This window comes from Bicyclus anynana, chromosome 19 (assembly GCF_947172395.1).
Source record: "Bicyclus anynana chromosome 19, ilBicAnyn1.1, whole genome shotgun sequence".
NCBI lineage: Eukaryota > Metazoa > Arthropoda > Insecta > Lepidoptera > Nymphalidae > Bicyclus > Bicyclus anynana.
The window spans coordinates 801,261-822,381 of record NC_069101.1 but is presented as its reverse complement, the minus strand read 5'-3'; the positions used below and the strand labels follow the sequence as shown (position 1 = coordinate 822,381).

The 21,121-nt window shown below is 37.5% G+C and overlaps 1 protein-coding gene across 5 annotated transcripts in view; it reads left to right on the top strand.

Moving 5' to 3' along the window:
* LOC112053101 (centromere-associated protein E) overlaps positions 1-21,121 on the top strand; it is a 59,094-nt gene that overhangs the window by 334 nt on the left and 37,639 nt on the right. For 3 of the 5 annotated variants that reach the window (XM_052887448.1, XM_052887447.1, XM_052887449.1), the window contains exons 2-8: positions 84-1,139; positions 2,637-3,352; positions 4,182-4,311; positions 4,659-4,802; positions 5,545-5,637; positions 7,139-7,201; positions 15,482-15,583. In XM_052887448.1, coding sequence (XP_052743408.1) covers positions 84-1,139; positions 2,637-3,352; positions 4,182-4,311; positions 4,659-4,802; positions 5,545-5,637; positions 7,139-7,201; positions 15,482-15,583 — 2,304 coding nt within the window. The remainder of the gene's footprint in view (positions 1-83; positions 1,140-2,636; positions 3,353-4,181; positions 4,312-4,658; positions 4,803-5,544; positions 5,638-7,138; positions 7,202-15,481; positions 15,584-21,121) is intronic. The other 2 variants (XM_052887452.1, XM_052887451.1) reach the window with 2 other exon arrangements.

Here is a 21,121-nt window from a genome sequence, read left to right as displayed (position 1 = left end):
ACAAATTCAAAGTTATCGTTCGCGCGTTTATGGAAGTTACGAAATTTCGAAGATTTATTTATAAATTTTTTGTATATTTTTAGCAATTCCTTCCGGATGTCGTACATTCACAGCAAATTCCTACTCTAGAAACCGTAGTCAAAGATACAGAATTGAAAATTGTTACGAGAGAAAGTGAGCAGGAAGTGGATCGCGATGTATCCCACGATAGCGATGTTATTACGACAGAATCGATATCCGAGCATATTCCTTTCAAAGTGGAATCCATCACTGAGTCAGAACCCGGTCCGTCACGATCACAAGACTTAACGAAACATCAAAGTGAAAATATTTCCAAAAATAGTAATACTTTAAACCCACCGATATGCCATGCTACACTCAGCCCAAATCTGCAAGACTCATCCCACCACAGTACATCTTGGAACTTAGAGACCAATCAATCTGATAATCATATAAGTGAAGAAAGTCCTGTCATACTTGCGACATCCTCGGACACATCTAAAGATGTACAAAAAAGTAAACCTGTATCTGCCGAATCTTGTACTAATAGTCCTCAAGACACACCGAGGAGTGAATATATAGATTCTCTCAATTCTATTAGCTTAAATGAAAACCCTGATGGGACAAACTTACCAGAGCAATCCAGCCTATCGTCAGAAAAAAGTGCAAAAAGTCCAGAATTCCTTGAACAATGTAGTTCTGGTTCAGACGAGGTTATAAAGCTAGACATTAGAGGGCAGGCAGCTCGTAAGTTTCCTGAGCAAGCTGCAAAAATTATATTTGGTCCTCCACCAAGTGGTAGTAATATTATTGGACCAACTTTAGAGCATATGCCAGTATTTCAGAACTTGTTATCACCCTGCTTGGTCGGTGCGAATGATGGGGTTAAGATTGAAGAAGTATTCGAAGATGTTACACCACCTTCAAAAGAGTGTACCCCAGACAAATCTTTAACACCCAGTACGGAGAGTGAGAAGATAGAACAAGATGTTTTAGTAGAAGAGATAATAGTTGAGGACGACTTGAAGGAAAAATGTAGCAAAGATGGAACACCCAAATCTTTTATTCCAGATGAGACAATGTCTTTTACAACAATGAGCACAGATTATAAAACTATTTGTGAGGAATTTAATGCAAAGGTATTGATGTTTGATGGGTCTTGTTGCTTTATTTGTCTAATCTATGTGTCTATTTGTCTAACCTTAGTGTACTATGCTACTTTACTTGTAATCCTAACGCCTATTGCATGTTATGTTTGCATGATTAATGTATTGTATAGTAAAATGGTTGATTGCATGCCCATTATCCTTGTGAATTAAAATACTTTATTAATTATGGCATTCATGTAAATTTTTCTATGATCCTAAATAAAAATATTTATTTATTAAAAAATTTATAATTTCTTTGGTGTGCTTTATTGATTTTATTGATTTTATTTAACACTTGTTGTATTAAAAAATATTTAAAAACATAGACAAACTTTTGTTTATCTTGTAGACAGAGAAATAGAAAAGAAAGAGAGTATCCACTTTACTCTAAAAAAGAGAGCAAGGACTGTAGATACTCTTCTTGTACCGAATCGTAAATCTATGCTTATATATATTATATCTAAGGCAAGGACTGTTTAAAAAGACAAGACCATCCAAGTATAAATTGGTGACTGCAGATGTACTCAATCCAAATAAGAATAAACTTATTTTGTGCATGAAATTACAGCCTCAACTTATTTGTCAATTTGTAAATAATACTGACTAACAGGATGCAAATCAGTTGTCTATTGCTTTTTCTGTCTACTATTTATCTACTCCTTTGCACTAAAAATAAAAAAGTAATATTGTCATTTGATTAAAACTGTTAACAATTTAAAAATATTTTTAGAGAGATTTTAAGTTCTAATTTATAATAATAAGGATGTCCATTGCCTACAATGAAGTACTTACTTTCTTACCTGTGCTTGGTTGTTTTGCTTTATGTTGTGCACAGATTACAAAAAAAGATAGACTGAGCTCTTGTGAATAACAAGTCATACTTTAGCCAGACTAGTATTATACCAATAGATGTATATTTTACTAAGTAACCAAATAAAAGCCAAAGTATTCCATAGTGCTATAATTGATGTGCACTGTTTACCAACAAACAAATTAGAAATGAAAGTAGAAAATGCATGTCATTTCATAACTTATTTATTTATGTATTACTGTTATATAAAATGTTAATAACAATACAATAACTAAGTATATTTTATTTTTCTACTTTTTCTACTACTATTAATCAATAATTAAATTTATTTTCATTGATTTCAGAACAAGTTAATTATAATTATTATTAAGTGTGAAATGCATACTCCATTTTAATTTGGTTGTTGCTAAACAGTGCACATCAAGTATGGCTTTAGTATAGAGCTGTTTATGATAGAGCTTGCATATAGGTTTTAAGTTTCATATTTTGCAAGCAATTATACCTTTCAGACGAAAATACAGCAATGCTGCAATGGCAACAAATTCTCGTTCAATTGATGGAGTTGAAACTCAAGAATGTATGAGGCTGGCTTACAAGTCATATCAATGTCTATCGTTTTTCTGTATTCTGACGTTGTGTTTTAAATGTGTCTACAGGCTTACTATCTGTGCTTTCAGCTTGTGCATTTGGAAGAAGCTCTGTCAAAACGTGACCATCTAATTGAGGAACTAACGGTCTCATTGCAGCATTCCGTCGACGAGAAGGAAAACCTCAAACGCGAGAATGACCACCTCACTAACGAAGTACAGAGCCTACAACACGTCATAGGCGAAAGGTCACAATCTGACCATGACACTATTAAGGCACACCTTTCTGACTTCATCAAATACCAAAGCTTCTTGAAAGGCGACGGTACCAAATACTACTCAGCCTTAATGAGTGGCACTACGTCCTTACAAAGTTCGAATGGCGAAAAAGACATGGATAGAGAAGAGATCACTGTGAACTACTCGAAATCTGATTTAAGATCTAGTTCATCTGATGATTTCACTGGATTTGAAAATAAAGTTACTTTAATATTGAACAACATAGAAGGTATAGAGGAAAATATAAAGAATAAATTGCGCGAAAACTTAATTAATCTTCTAAGTGATGAAATTGGTAAAGTGAGGGTAGATTTTGACACAGACATAAAAGAGCTGGAGATTCAGATGAATCAAGATAAACAAGCTGGTATGATTGAGTCGAGACGGTTGAGGGAACTTTTGAGTTCTGTCAAAGCAGGTAATGCAGATATCGACGTGTTGAGGGAAGAGTTGTGTATCAAACATGAGAAAGAAATGGAAAATTTAAGGACTTACTTTGAGAAGAAATGTTCAGATATGGAACGAAGGTATGATTTAAGTGTTTGTATTTAAAAGTAGAATAATACTATTAATTAATTATGAAATATGACTAAAACTCACGTGATACATCGTCTCCCCACCTCTCAACCACAACGCGCAGTTTGGATCGTGCCGCGTTGCAAAAACCAGCTCATGACTATGGGCCCCGTATGCGCTCTAAATTAGTCAGGCATACTCAGATCACGAGAGTTTTAGCATTGTTTCATAATATTTCATAATAAATTAATATGAATAATACTCACAATAGCTTAAATTCTAAAATATAATAATACTATGCACAAATGGTTGTAGTTGCAATCTAATAATATAATTTAAAGTGAGTTTGAAATTTTACTGATCTTTGTCTTTTCATTAATGCTGCTCAGGAAAAAGGGGTAAGTTGAATTTAATGAGGTTTTGACTGATATAATATATCGCGTTTTTTCTCATTTAATATCGCCCGTTGTCCTTCACCATTACATTGCAGTATTGATTTTAGTGCGATTTTGTTTACGAAACGTAGGATCGGACGTATCCTTCTTAATGACGTAAAAGCTTTAACAAACACATACAAATCACATAAATTGGTCGTCGCCTGCGTAGTAGGTACAGGTTATGACGACAGATATGTCACCCTGACAACCGGTAGGATTAGGGTAGGCGTATGGTAAGGGTAGGGTAGGTAGAGGTAGGGGTAAGGAAGAAGTGCACAAAAGTCAAAGCGAAGCTTGACCGGGTTCGCTAGTATAGTATAAATATATATTTAGTAGACTATTTTTTAACAATCTATATATTTCGGACAGTTAATAATAATCTCTCTATTCCGTCTATTCACAGTTACTCCGAGGACGTCTGGCACGCCCGCTCGCGTATGTCGCCAACTGGGTCGTGCGAGCTGGCAGACCCGGCCGCGGGAGACGCGCGGCGCAGGACGCGCTCCGTCGACTTCAGCTCGCTCAACATTGAGGTGCATTTGCTTCAGCATTTCACTCACAGTCACAGTCATATAGCTCATCTGACATGCTCGCTGGCTATAGTACCCGGTCCATCGTGTGTCACTTAGAAAAAACAATGAGCAGAGCCTGGGCCTTGTGGCTCGTGTAGGGTTAATGATTTCCATTATTACATGACAACACTCACCTATTCTGCCTGTGTTGTTCTCCCTATCAAATATGGTAGTAAATAAACAAATTGTTGCAGTTTTGCAGGTCTAAATAAAAATATTTTGCTGGTATTCCTTTCACACTAATTTCTACTACAAATAAAGTAACTGTGTAGTTCTAGGTATACATAATCCTTGTATTGTGTGTGCAGACATCCACTCCGGTAGAGAGCACGTTGAAGCAGATCAATCGTAAGCTGCAGCAGCAGTTGGAGGACATGAAATCCGAGCACATCTCTTATGTGACTGAGCTGCAGACGAGGCACAGAGAAACTGTGGCTTCCTTTGAAGAACAGGTACAAAATGTTATAAACATTACATTACTGAATTACTGATTCAATTGACTCTACTCGACGCATAGACGCATAAAATGTAGGAGGATGGATATTAATACCTACGTATTCTTTTCATTATTATTTGCGGAGGGTCGTCCACTGCTGGACATACGTCTCTTGCATGAACTTGCAAACCCCACGGTCTCGAGCCGCTAGCATATAGCGGCTCCCTGCAACCCGGTCTATGTCGTTCGTCCATTTAGTACACCAACATCCGATTCCGCCATTCCAGTACTTTGGGACTACCAACGTCCAGCGACTCGAACTATGTGGCCTGCCTATTGGCACTTTAGCTTCGCGACTCTCTGAGCTATGTCTGTGACTTTGGTTCGTCTGCGAATTTCCTCATTTCAACATTGTAACAGTTTGAAATTACAATACTGCAGGTATAGGTATGCAGAACTGCCCTTTGCCATTCCAACTTCAGAACTCGCTGAGGTCAGTGACGGGTTCTTCTGTGAATCTCCTCGATTCTGATTCGATCAGAATGAGCGATGGAGCGAACTAAGCAACTCATTGCATAGTTCGCTCCATCGCCGCTGCGTGAGTCAGAGCCTACTTTACATATTTAATATAAATCTACCCCCAAGTTTAAAAATCGCAACTGTTTCACAATGAAGATACTATTTCTGTACTGTACCTATTCTCTTGCCTTAAGATAATGTTTCTTAAGCTAAATATTTTTGTACTATCTTGTCCTCAGATAATCCGCCTAAAAGCCGACATTCAGACGACAGAGAATACTGAGCCCAACGTGTCGTTGTACCAGCAGGACATTGACCTAGAGCTGGAGAAGGTCAGTGACCCCACCCCCTAGGTGTCATGATACGCGTGGTGGTGACCCCATAGCATATCAAAGCCTCCATATAAGTTCCAAGCCAACAAACGTGACTGCGTTAAGTCAAAATTCTGTATATATCAACAACGGTGTTTGCTGGATGGTTTTAGTTACGAATTCAAAGCAAATCATATATTGCAAGTAGGCATATTATATAATACAGGCACTTTTGAATGGTCAAGTCTGTTAGTGAGAAGTGACTCTCAAGTATATTTAAAGTCCCAAAAATTTACTTGCGATTTGTTTATAAAATCATTTTCTCAATTAAAAAGCTTGCCGGTTCTTAGCAAAATCTGCCTTAAAATTATGCCTTATTTCGGTTGTAGCTGGGATCAGAAGAAAAGTTTGTTTATGTAATAAGAGTATCCTGGTCAATACAAAAATTACAGAATTACGTTTGTTTGCTTGGAACTTTCATTAAGGGTACATAATCCACAATACATTTTTGTACAGTCAACCATCAATTACCCATTCTTTTCTGACTTGCTTTTATATATACTGTTAAGTACTAATGTACTGATGTCCCTGAAAATACATATCACCATCCTCTACTGGTGAGCATAGTCTTGCAGGGCTCTTAGAAATATACCATACAATGTTTTTTTAGACATTTACCTGAGGTATCAATGTTAAACCACAAGTTATTTTAATATTACCTTTTTTGACTCTTCCATCTTCTACCCTTCCTCGCTCCGCCTCCTCTGCCCTCCCGCCCTTTTCAACGTGGCCATTCCCCTCTTTTTACCCACCCTCCATCTCTTTACCTTTCCTCTTTCTTGGTATAACTTGCTTACCAAAGTTTTCTGTGTCAAATTGTGATTACCATGGTTGACTGTATAATCTATTTCCTCTATGGTGTGTCCTATACTAAAAACAAGGTGTTGAATGTTTCCATTGTGTAAATACGACCGATGTAATGTATCACCACCATACATACTCATTTGAGCACCCACCTTGAATACCTTGGATCTTTTGGGACCAAATGGGAACTGAGATATCCCTTGTTTTGTTAATATTTTTTTCTTTATATATACCTTAATCTTTATGGCTTGTTTGTAAGATACATCTTAAACAATTTTAATTTATTTTTTTGGCAAATATATTAACTGACTCATAAGGTTTTAGGTTTTAGAATAACTTTTGTTTTTCTGTAGAGAATAGGATATGTATAGGTGCTTAACGTCTTACTAAAAGTACGAATTTAAAATTCCTTAAATAATTTGCTCTGGCTGGTCTGTATTTAAACGAACTCTCGGAACGGGGGTTCTTTCGCCACCTGCTCCCTATAATCACGCCAATAAGTCAGTTAGTGAGTAAAAATTTACGATTATTAATTTGACTCGAATAGAGAAGAAGTATCTTAGAAGCAGGCCCCCTGTAAGCTAATGTAATGTACGTATCCGGTGCATGTGTATGCCGCTTGCTAACCGCCCGTGCGCGTGTGTGCGTGACGTCACAGAGCGCGTCGCGGGACCAGCGCGTGCGCAAGCAGGTGCTGCAAGAGATGCAGGAGCAGCTGCAGGTTTGTGCGTCTTGTTGTTACCTTTATACATAGTACGAAGTATATCATCATGTATACATACAAATAAAATTGAAATGTCTGTCTGTGATTACAAAGTAACCGTGTTTTTAGTGCTTTTCGTTATTTATACTATGCCTACACTAACTATTATAAAAATCTTGTCTGTCTCCCCAGACTAATTTCTACAGTGGCTGATCTGATCTCAATAAGCCATTTACTGAATTAAAGGAGGTTATTGAGGAGGAGCAGCATATCGATAAAGACAACTTTTTATTCCAGAACGCGGGATTTGTGATAATCTGAATTTATGCCAGCCTATATAAGGATTAACATTCGGAAGTAACACGGTTACCGAAGTGGCAACCGTTAGGTAAAGGCGATAAAAGATCATAATATTTTTATTGGCACTTCTAGGTCGGGACAGTGCCGAATTTAGGGCAGGACGCCGACTTAATTTCGCGATTTATCATTATCAGCCTATTTTAACAGGCAACTAAAGGGACATGCCTCACTCTTTGTATGAGTGATATGGTGCTTAGACCTACCACGCTATTCATCTGCGGGTTGACGGGATTATATGAAAATGTTAAATTAACACCTACTATCAGATGTTAATAGTAAAGATAGATCGACGGCTTAACGTCCTATCCGAGGCACAGGGTGTAACATCACCAACTACTCAATTTTGATCTGGATTTTTTTTAGAAGATAGAAAATTTTCAAATTCAATTTCATTTCTCAAGGCTCCTTAACATGGGCCTCATAATTCGAAGCCTTGTAATAGTAGTAAAATATCAAAAAAATCAAAATCAAAATTAATTTATTTCCAGTAGTTAGGCTTAGCTTACAAGTACTTTTGAAACGTCAAGTTTGACTATTTGTAAAAACCTCTACCACCGTTTCAGAAGGCAGGTTCTGCTGAGAAGGGCAGGCAATAAACTCAATAGTTGCTCTTTTTAAAAAATCACACATTATTATAATTTTCAATAGTTAAAATCACTAAAATTTCTTTTACTTTTACTATCTGTGCGAATGTGGAAGCTGATCCAAGTATCTTTTTCATTGAGAAATTCACCAATATAAAAGCTCACCAAAGGATTCACTCGCCTGGGCTTAGACGTCTAGATCCGGCCCTGAGTCTGAGGCAATATATTACGAGTATCCAATATTTCACCAATATACCACACGCGGCTTGGCCTTACGTAAACACGCGGCGGATTTATGTGGCATATTTTGTTTGTTAAATATTTTTATGCGATATTTATAACATCAAAAGTGGTTGTGGAATAAGCCTGCAGTAGTCAGACCTTGGCCAGTTTATAAAAGCTGAAAGTTTTTCACTTTCATTAAACTTTCATTCATGATAAAATGAGGTATGTCTAGTTCTCAGACCAACTACCTTATATAGGTCATGCCTCGCTTTAAGTCACCCCCCTGTTAAAATTATATTTTTCATTCAAACTGCGTGTATAGAATCGTTGTATCGTTGTGTTAAAATTATACGTGTGTGTATTAGGATTTACAATTTATAGTTGTGTGTAGTGTAAGGACACAGGATATATTTATTGGCGTTATATATTTCTGATGTGTGAGTTTACCTCTTCCGCCTCAAAAACGACAGACAATTTTGTTGGTGACCTTAGTGCGATACAAGTCCAATAGAAGGTAATTAGTGTGAGGTCTAGCTAGCTGGACATACTATATTCATTCTCTCGTTTTACTATCTATGTAGTAATAAAGATATTTTCTTTCTTCTCTCGTTTGAATATCCTGTATGTCTTCGTGATATCTTAAAGTGTATATGTGTAACACGGAGGCAATTCGCAATCAAATTTGCAGTGCGTTACACCCGGAACTGTGGGTGTTGCCAAATGTAATGGGGTCGTGCGGCCCGAGTGACACTGCGACACCTAGGGCACTTGTTGACTGCGGCACACCTGCTCTATATCTCATTATCACCTTTACCTTATCTCACTTAACAGGGGTCGGCGAAATGGAGTCCCTTCCATCTGACTCCTACTTTCCGGGATATGTCTGTAGGAATATCTGATAGTTTAGAGCTTCTTGGCGTAACCATATCGTCCAAACTCAACTTCGGACAGTTCATTGAATCTAAGGCAAAAACTGCAGGCAAAAAACTTGGCATCCTTAATAAAGTGAAGCGGTGCTTCACACCAGAACAGCTTCTATCCTTATATCAAGCTCAAGGTCGGTCATGTATGGAGTACTGCTCCCACTTGTGGGATGGTTCTGCCAAATACCAGCTTGCTGCATTGGATTCAGTGGATAAACGTGGTAGAAGGCTCATTGGCAATGAGGCATTATCAAGCTCTAAACTTCAAAGCTTAGAGCATCGCCGAAAGGTTGCCTGTCTATCGGTGTTCTACAAGATATACTTCGGGGAGTGCGGTCAGGAACTATTTGATCTTGTGACACCTTCGCCGTTCTACCACAGGACTGTTAGGCATCGCAGAGATCTACACCGCTACGTCATCAATATTCCTCGAACGCGTACTAAGCGGTTTAGTTCCTCGTTTCTTATACGCACTGCAAAGATGTGGAATGCTCTTCCAGCTTTCGTTTTCCCCACCTCCTACAACATGGGTACCTTCAAGTCAAGAGTGAATAGCAGCATTGCAGCTAAGCGCTTGCTTATACAAAAAAATATGTCAAGCACTTCCATTCGCTCCTATTACTCGTCAAAATATGATACGTTGACGAGTAATAGGACTACTCCTTTCACACACTTTTTCACCAACCATCTCTTCTTTTGCCTTCCTCTGTTGTGTTCTTCCACTTGCAATTTCAACATTCTTCTCGTAATATGACTTTTATCCCTTCGCATAGTATGTCCATACCAAGCTAACCTTTTACCTGCTGCTAAATATCTGTCACACATTAAAGCCTCGGTATTGTGTTTTAGGGTATATCTATTTAGGGTATACTCGACTTTCGGAATGCCCTAAATAGTCTCGGTATACCTCGACCTAAGCTGTGCGCTAAGAGATGTTTTGTCTACATACCTGTACTCTTTTGCGTCCCATAGCAATGAGAGAAAGAGCAATATTTATGATATCTTTTTCATTGCGATGGGACTAAAGTTTTTTTCTCTCTTCTCTCTCTTTCGAAGCATGAAAACATGCTATATCAGAGTGTTATAGCATTATTATGACCAGCTGCGACCTGTAAAACCCTGTTGAACCTTATCTATAAGAATGAACAGGCACCTAGACAACAGTTTTCCACCGTAAGTTGTTTGTCACACATCTTCGAATACCGTCAGGAGTGAGTGCGTCCAAGTCCTAGCATATATGCTTCTTTTTCCTCAAATCCGAAACTGACTGACTGGACCGATTAAAGTGTTTCGTCGACTGAAACAACGCGGGTGAAACTGCGGCGCGTTTGCTAGTATTGTATAAAAAAGAATGTGTATAGCGGGTGATACAAATCGTTGTAACGTACAAGTTTGTTTTTGTTTGTCGTCAATGGCGAGCGGTGGGCAGCGCGCCTTAGTACCTACACCTTGGACGGACGCCAGCCGGAGAAAAGTTCACCATTAATAAAAATGAGGTCCTCACTCCCTTGCCGCCGCGAAATAGAGCAAGGTTCCACTCAGTTGTTGTGACGATGCCGTTTTGAATGGTATCGGAATCAAAAAAAATAAATCAGTGATTTTTAAAAAAAAAAGTTAACACATGTATACTAATTTAAGACTGAACTAAAGTGGTGTAGTATAATTTAAACTGTGTATTTGTTTTTTTTTTTGTGTGTACAATGTGATACAGGAATGCCTGATAGTGATTTGCAATTATATTTGAGTCGCGTAAGTTTACTTTATTTTGATAATTGACAGACATACGAGTCAGTACTCTATAATCGTTTAAATAAGTTACGTTATATAGAAATTTAAAAAAATAATAGATATCGCTTCCAGCGCCATTCATCAATATAACTCACCACAAAATTTCGTTAAAATAGTTTTGCTGGTTTCGTCTTCTTGATATAGCGGCTTTATAGGATTTTCCCTGTATCACTTTAACCGTTTGTCTCATAGATAATAGGCTAGTTGATATTTTTTTTAATGGTCTTAAATAGTTCATTATTATCGTTCTACTAGTTTTTTTTTATCTCAGCTAATTATTCATTAATTGTTTGCGCATATCTGCAAAGGATAAGCCTTGCCATTAAGATTTTTTTCTTAATTTGGTATCCAGAGTATTTTATTTTATCTGGACATAATAAACCAGCTTGCTAGGCAGCCTATGATCTTTTAAAGTCAAGCTATAAATGTTAAAAAGCTAATTAAGGAAAATAAAATATGATTAGCTAATGAAAAGCTGGGAAAAGACACAAAAATACCAATTGTTTTATCTACACTTCTATACTAACATTATAAAGAGGAAAGATTTGATTGTTTGTATGCATTTAATAGGCTCTGAAACTACTAAACCGATTAGAAAAATTTCTTCACTGTTGGGAAGCTACACTATCCCCGAGTGCCTTAGGCTATATTTTATCTCCATATTCCTATAGGAACGGGAACCACGCAAGTAAAACCGCGCGGTGACTTCTAGTATGTTCATAAACTTAAACTTAATAAACCCCATTCTTCCTCAGCTAAATCTGCCATAATCACTAAAGCTATGAAAATAAAACATTGCAGGATTCACACTATATTTAGTGAAGTACACTCATCGGCGAGTGAACGCACTCGTTTTGAAGACTACGACTGGCGTGGCGCCAAAAAATGAGTGACATTTTTCGCATGAATGCCCTAGTTTTTTGAGTTTTGACCACGCTGTCTGCGGACACTCGTTTAATCAATACATATAAATAAAATTAAAGAGTATGTCTGTGATTTTAAAATAACTATGTTCCTCAATTGCTTGTAGTTTATACGGTAGTAAAACACAATCTAGCTTTTTATCTGTCTGGCTGTCTGTCTGTTTATTGAAGTTTTGGTTCTGATGGGATTTGTGAAAAAGTGAATTTCATGCGGACGCAGTCGCTGGCGTCAGCTAGCTTTAAACAATAATATTCTTTGGAAAATAGATTAATTGTTGAGAAAACGGCAATCGGCATAATTGCAAATTAACAGGTTTCTTCCTAGGAGATAGTAATTTTAACCCTACAGGTTTCCACCTAGTACCCGTAGGGGTAGCAACTTATCTATACTAATATTATAAAGCTGAAGAGTTTTTTTCTCTTTTTTTTTATATTTTTTTTATTCTTTACAAGTTAGCCCTTGACTACAATCTCACCTGATGGTAAGTGATGATGCAGTCTAAGATGAAAGCGGGCTAACTTGTTAGGAGGAGGATGATAAATCCTTACCCCTTTCGGTTTCTACACGGCATCGTACCGGAACGCTAAATCGCTTGGCGGTACGTCTTTGCCGGTAGGGTGGTAACTAGCCACGGCCGATCACGAAATCTCAATCTGCCCAGCCGGGGATCGAACCCATGACCTCCTTCTTGTAAATCAACCGCGCATGCCACTGCGCCACGGAGGTCGTCGATATCAATCCTACAGGTTTTCATCTAGTACCCGTAGGGGCCTTAGCAACTTATCTATTACTAATATTATAAAGCTGAAGAGTTTGTTTGCTTGAACGTGCTGATCTCAGGAACAAGTGGTCTGATTTGAAAATTTCCTTTAGTGTTAGATAGCCCGTATTATCCCCATATTTATAAAGGAACGGGAACCACGCGGGTGAATCCGCGCGGCGTATGTTTAGCTAGGATGTTAATACTTTAGTTAATGAATAAACGTATTTTTTTTTTATTTTTTTCATTTAGAGCTTAGATCCACCATGTTGCTCTATTGTGTTGACGAGGGTTATAACATTTGACTCTGTAATTATGACTCATCAACATCATCATCATCATATCAGCCGATGGACGTCCACTGCAGGACATAGGCCTTTTGTAGGGACTTCCAAACATCACGATACTGAGCCACCTGCATCCAGCGAATCCCTGCGACTCGCTTGATGTCGTCAGTCCACCTGGTGGGGGGTCGGCCAACACTGCGCTTACTAGTCGCCATTCCAGCACTTTGGGACCCCAACGTCCATCGGCTCTTCGAACTATGTGCCCCGCCCATTGCCACTTCAGCTTCGCAATATGCTTCGTTTGCGAATTATGACAATCAGATGCTAATCACAATAACTGGATTAGGCGACATAACGTGCTCTTCGAGGTGTAGGATATTGAGAATTTCTTGAAAGGAAAAAACCCTTTATGTTCATAGTTCGACTCAGGACTCGAACCCAAGACCACATTATCAATTGCCACACAGACTGACCACTGGGTCAACTAGGCAGCTTATAAAAATAAGTTTTGTTTTGCTTGTTAATAAAAACAAATTAGCAAATGAAGACTACTAATTCGCGATGTCCATAAATAGTATAAACATAACAATAGACAACCTACATAAGTATTAAAAGCTTTATTACCTATGGAATAAAGGATAAAATCTAATAGCAAAAGGTTTGTTTACATAAAACAGCAGGGGCAACTGATAAGGATGGGGTCATGCACTTATACTGTACCAATAGTGTCATATTACTATCACCAGTTGCATTGATGCACTGACTAAGATTTGTGCGTTGAAATTAAGTTAGTTAGTTTTGAGTGACAATTTTTGAGTTAAACATCACATCGGTATTTCAATGTTGAATTAGGGACTTCGAAATTCGACATTTCTAAAACTCAAGTTGACTTCTGTTACGATCACTTAATATTTGAAATGTTATTAGATTTAAGTTTATTTTTGTGGATTCCATATCATTAACTAGTGAATATATAGTTACTTTCAGTGTAAGTTATTGTGTATTTGAAAAAGTTACAAAAGCTGAAGGTAGTTTGACAATTAAATTGACTTGTGCAACGCAGAACAAAATGACTGACGTGATTGTAAGTTTGAGTTTATTTTTTGATTCATAACAGTTATTCGGTCATAACGTGGTTTGTCACAAAATAGTATATTTTGAGTTTTCTTAAACACATAGGAATTGTATTATTTTGGCGTGTGTTACATGTTTGCGAGTGAGGATTGTGTTATAATTGTGAAAGTGATAAGAGGTTATTTATATTGTTCCTGTTTAAAATTCTCTGTGTTGTGTTATACGATCCATTGGCAATTGTTTTCAAAATGGTGTTACCATATTGTCAAGTCCAATTATTTACAAAATAGATCAGCGTGTTAAATAGCCAATTATTTAAAAAACATATATCTATACGAATATTATAAAGCTGAAGAGTTCGTTTGTTTGTTTGTTTGATTGAACGCGCTACTACTGGAACTACTGGTCCGATTTGAAAAATTCTTTCAGTGTTAGATAGCCCATTTATCGAGGAAGGCTATAGGCTATATTTTATCCCCGTATTCCTACGGGAACGGGAACCGCGCGGGTGAAACCGCGCGGCGTCTATTAGTGTATGTATATTTAAAAGTTTGTGTATGCACTTACAAGTGTTTATGTATTCCTTATTCTCTCAAAAGCAATTGATTTGGTTTAGCGTTAGTTAGTTTATTAGATTATTGTACTGCATACTCGTAAAACTGAGGCCTTGTACATACTAAATTGTTTATGCATCAATTTTCAGTACATCATCATACAAAATTTCGTGATTATTTGTAAAGTAGATACCTAAAGTGTGAAAGCGTAACAAACAAATAAACATTTTTCATACATTACCTAGACTAGCAGGCACCCACGACTTCGTTCGCGTACAATTCTGTTTTTCGTAAATCCTGCGGAATATTTTTTCATGGATTTTTACGGAATTAGTGGCTAATGTATTAATTAATCCAGGGAATATCTATCTGCATTCTAAATTTCAGCCAAATCAGTTCAATATTTGCGGCGTGAAGGAGTAACAAACATACACACACATAAAAATATTTGTTATTAAAGTCCGGTCGCTCAGAGATTGCGATTCTGATAGGTCGATTCAAACGTATATAACACAAAAATCAATTGCCTCGTTTTTTGTCTTTCTCTCTCTCGTGTAACATCGTCCGTTTAATCACGACCTGTCAGAAACGCAATTTCTGAGCGGCCGGACAATGTGTATAAATTCAGATAGGTTAACAAAACTAACAACTGTTAGTGTTTTGCATAATACTGAAATAGACAAACAGGTAAAACTCCAGTGATCTGTTAAAATAATTTGCTCCATTTGTATCGCCAAGTTACTCGTACTGGTATATGGTATTCTTAGTCATGAGCTTGTCCGTGGGACGCGTTACCACACTAACATCACCATTGTCCAGGTGCTGCTGTCCGACCCTGACGCTGAGCTGTCGAGCTGGCCGCTGGAGCTGGTGGCGCTGCGAGACAGGATCCATGCAGACAAGTCCAGCCAGGAGAACGAGGTTGGTAATCTTTAACAATGCTAAGCTTCTACTACGACTACTAAAACTACTAGTTTATAAATTCTGGGCGACTATTTTTATTTTAGAACTTGCATTGCTCTAGAAATTGCGTCCGGACCTCGCGGTTTCGCTCGCGAAGTTCCCATTCCAATGGGAATACGGGGATAAGATATAGCCTATGTTACTGTCCGATAATATAGTTTTTGATATCATTTGTTACTTAATAATTTTAGTGTAGAAGAATTAGCCTTTCGGATGAAAACTCCTAGGTGGACTTTTCCGACATTTCGTCATATTTCAATGAATTCACACAAAATCTTGACAAATTATTAAAACGACCGAATTAAATATAAACTGTTTAACTTCAAAGCGTTGCTTAACAACCACTTTTTGAAAACTTCATAATAAATAAAATAGTAGATTGTTATACAAGGGGGCTAAAAAGACCCATTATATACGAGGTATTTTTAGGGCCCGACACGTAAGGCGAGGACCGCCTAAATAGAAACAGAGTTTATAATGGGTTTAGCCCCACGTGTTACACTCTGCTTTTCACTACGATTGCGAGAAAATAAAATACTTTAGTACAATATTCAATGATTTATTTTAATTGAAAATAAATGTACAAAGTCTACAATTTTGGATATTAAGGGAGATGCTTTTACCCAGTAACATAATTTCCGACTACTGTGAAGATGAATAATGACTATGTGAGGTAAACGTGGGAGATAATAGTTTAAAAAACTCCTTTCGTAAGTGAATTCATTCGTTGTTGTTTTCTCCATTTATTAAATTTTTCGTAGGTAAGTACCTATTTAAGTAAATGCGTCTCGACTTTGATGGTAACAGATTGAAAATTTCATCCATCTCTAAATTAGGATCACCATTCGCACTAGGTGAAGAATATTTTTAACAATAACAATTATTGTTGAAAAATATGTAAGTTACGGTCACAAATTTACAATGAATTTCGGAAAAAAATCAAGTGTGTATTATTCACGCCAATTGTTTTTTAAATTCTCGTTTTTTTATTTTATTTTTTTCACATGAGAAAAAAGCAAAGGTATTACACCGTAAAGGATGTCCCATGTCTTCCAAATCTCGCTCTATTCGCAACTCAATAAAAATTAAATAAAAAATGAACGCATTCCACAGACAAGAACGCTGCATTTCATTCCAATTTAAAGATTTTTATTTATTTTTCAAAATAATCAGGGCCTTACCTATTATGATTCTATTTTCGAATAAAACCTCCTCCGTTGTATAGTAGGCTAGTACTTGAGTAGTACTCGTAACAGACAAGAATTAAAAAAACAAAATTACTTTAGCCCCTAGAGGCTGAAATGCTTGTTTAGCCCCGCTGTGGAGTGGTAATATGACAGTGTTTTTGGGCAAGAGTAGTGAAAAGTCAATTAAACATAATCCTCTAACACTAATAAAGAAGCAGTTAAATAATCAAAGAACAATAGAAAGAAGCCGTTAGACGTCGTTTACGACGCAAACAAACTGTTTAGCAATAGATACCACTGTGATAACTAGTTTTACCTACTTTGTGCCTATAATATGAAATGTTATCCAGACTGGAGTGTAGAAATTTTATTTGGTTTTGTTTTATAACTTTTTGTCGTGCTGCTTTCATGCACCAGGAGAGAGATAAAGTTGAGATTTGATTAAAGTTATTCACGAACAGGCATTCAAGTAATTGATATTTTCGTTATCATTATGAGACCAATTTAAGTACCACACTGCAGTATGCAGGGTTAAGATTCCCTTCTTATAGAATAGGGATTTTGGACCCACCGTGCTTTACTAAATGCTGCCTACTATTGATTTTTTTAGAAGTAAGAGAAACTCAATAGTTATTTCTTATCCCAACCAAGGACTTACTGAAGAGTAGAGAGGCTAAAAGAACCCTTTATTTCCAAAGTGAGGATGTACTTTGCAAAAAATGTTAGAAATTCCTCACTTTCAAGTTAATTACTCCTCAGCCAGTCCCCATAATATTTTGTGTTACGGTATAGGGTACAGATTTAGCTTTCCTCAAATATTTACTTAAAATTTTCGATCAGCTGTCATTTCTTATACAATGTACTCGATATATTTGCTAAAATATGTGAAAACATTTAGTCGAGCGACAATCCGCCAACGGGCTCGTGATATCACCGGAGGGGAACGCGAGGGTGGCGGGTATTTATAGTGTGGAGCTCACCATGGATTTATTTGGTTCATCTATCGCATTTGACGGCGAATGAGTCGTCAATCTTTAGGAATTAGCGTCAGCGAGCGAGATGGTCGATTGAGTGAGACGGCGCTGGATTGATGGCTGATGTGCTCTTGATACTGATTGTTTTATGGAACAACTACATCGAAATTAGGCCGTGTTTTTTTGGAAATCAATCATGAGGAGTTTTTTTGTTTATTCATAGTTGTATGAAAGATTTTTATTCAATGGCAAGTTAGCTCTTGACTGCGATCTCACCTGACGTTTAAGATGGAAGAAGGCTTATTTGAAAGAGACATATATTCCACCAATACCACTGATGGTTTATATGTGGCATCGTACCGGAACGCTAAATTACTTGGCGGTACGTCTTTGCCCCTAGGATGGTAACGGCCACAGCCGAAGCCTACCACCAGACCAGACCTGAGCCAATTTAGAAAATATAAAGTCCTAAACTGGCCCGTGCTGGTACCCAGGACCTCTCAGTTGAGGCCCACAGCACTACCAACTACGCCAGAAAGGTCGTTAAAAGTCATCATTATCATCATTAATAGATGATAGATAATAATACAGCTTAGCTTGCAACAATGTGATACCTTGTCAGAGAAAAAGACATTTTCGACCAATAGCGGAGGAATCGATGCAATCCATCCCTCTCTCTCTATCTCTCTCTTTTAGAGGGCGATAGATGTCGCTGTCGACAAAATGCCTTTTCAACTGCCTCGTTGGTCCAATACATACATACAAAGATAGAAAGCGCGGTGTTGGTCGACCCCTCACCAGGTGGACTGACGACATCAGGCGAGTCGCAGGAATCGCTGGATGCAGGCGGCTCAGGATCGTGATGTTTGGACGTCCCTACAAAAGCCCATGTCCTGCAGGGCACGTCCATCGGCTGATATGATGATTATGATGACCCGAATCCGCCTTGGGTCGGGTCGGGTCGGGATATATCGATAACGCGCATCCTAGACCTACAGTGGTCGGAGATCGAACCCAGGAATCCTAACATTTGGAGATAGCTGTGTAGCTCTTGCGCACGCATCTCGCACGTTCGCACGTTCACACGTAGCCGCGGGTGAGTGAACCGCGTATAATTATACCGGTGCATTATTTACTGCGCCGCCCGCCGCGGTGTGATCAAAACTTAGTGCCGCCTAACGTTGAGCTTGTCGCGTTAAGCCCTAACTACTTGACACTGCCACACACGCGTTAAGCCATTACAACTTGCAACCCGACACAACCACACATGATTTTTTAACTGACTCCAAAGAAGGAGGTACCTGAGTCCAGCAGACATATTACATATCCTTATTAAGTTCTATTAACCATGGAACCACGAGGTACTTGTATATAAGTGCCTACTATTCAATGATGTTAGATGTGTTACTAGGTCATGAAAAATAGGAAAGAGTGCTCAAAAGAGGTTTCCACGTCTCAATGTTACTTGTGGTCAAAAAAAAAACGTTATTTATACGAATAATACCTAAATACCATGTACAATGTCGAGTTGTGTGTTCAGGAAGTGTAAAAACTATATATAAATAAATAAATATAGACAAAATTGTGCATGTGTGCGCTCAGTTTTGTAGCCTATTGTTCGGATCACTTTTGCGGTGATTTTGTAGGAACGTAACCGATCTATAGTATAAAGTTATCTTTGCTACTATTACGATCACATTTCTGTTCGATTTGAACCCATTACCTTGTACATATCACGAAGATAACATCTAATGCGTGTAGCTGCGCCCACCATGCCACGAGCAGATGGTGCCCGCATACTCGTAGTGGAGCGCGCGGTGTTAGTGCACTCGAGATAATTTTAATTTTGTAATTCATCCAACTGGCGGACAGTCGTGAACGAAAGCTTTTACAAATTTAATATTTCTTGTGAGGTTTCTAATTTAATGAATAATATTAAACTGGTTTTAGTAGTGTATTTGGTTCATTCGTTATACAAAACTGCCCTATCCCTGTAGGGGTAGGAAAAGTAGATGTTGACCGAACCGAACCGAACCTAATGACCCGAAACTCAGACGTTCCCGATATGCACACAAAATATCAAAAAGAATCAGTCAGCCATAGAATTGATTTTACGTGGAGTATTTTTATCCCAAATACCGGATTGGCCGCGACTGCGTCCTCGAATTGAATTTGGTATTTTTACTATCCCGCGAAAACGCCCTTTGGAGGGTGGATTTGGGGAAGAAACAATTTTCTAAAATTAAGCTACTTCGTAATAACTGTTTGAATGAAAAAGCGCAATTCGTTCAGTGGTTTGATATTTATTTTATTGATCAATATCAACAAAAAAGATTTCTGACTGAGTTTGTTGTGAACAAGACGCATTTAGAACCCTCGTAACTTTAATTTTTCGACTTTAATTATCACTATTAACATTTGAAGAATGCTTGTAAATTAATAATAATATAATATTGATTTTTTTAAAACATAAAAACTTAGCCTAATTTAAATACTAATTAAATGAATCCAGACTTTGAGTTTGACATACTTAACATCTGTTTTATCTGTATACATAAAAGTCTATACATAAAAGTCAACCGGACTTTTATGTATACAGATAAAACTATTGTTTTATTAAAATTTAAAATTAAAACTAAATTAAATTAAAACTAAACACAACTAACTATTGTTAGTTGTGTTCGACTGTACTTAGCCTCTAATTTCTATTACGTGTACATGACCCACTAATTGCATTACATTTTGAATCACTCGAACAGTCCGAAGTAGTGCTTTTACCAACGCATAAGGATCTGCTGTTAGTTGTGTAACACTGCCCTATATCGTAACCTACTTGTAGAATTTAAAAGCTTTCATATCTTTGTTGTTCTGGTTTACTAACATAATATCGCGTTTAAAAAAAAGTTCAAGTAGAACTTCTTGAACTACTACTATTTGGCTCTTCTCAGTAGAATCTGAGAGAAGATCTGGACAAAGGCTCAGTGTCACTCGGCGGGCGATGGAAAGAGCTATGCTCGAAATATCTCTGCGTGATCGAATCAGAAATGAGGAGATATGCAGAAGAGCTAAAGTTACCAATAAAGCACACAATCACTAAGCTGATGATAAAAAGCATGTGAATTTAAAGCCTAACTGCATTTTTTGCAGGTTATAGCAGTTATAGTCCATGTGCATTTGAAATTTCAGTATAGAATATAATTACCTAATTAGCTATGTACTAAGATTTCAGCCACATCACTTACACACAACAACTTTCCCCTTATTAGTAGTTGTGTTATTTTTGATGACGGAAAGTAGTGTTTTTTAAGCAGGATGCGGCAAGCATCTGTTTACGC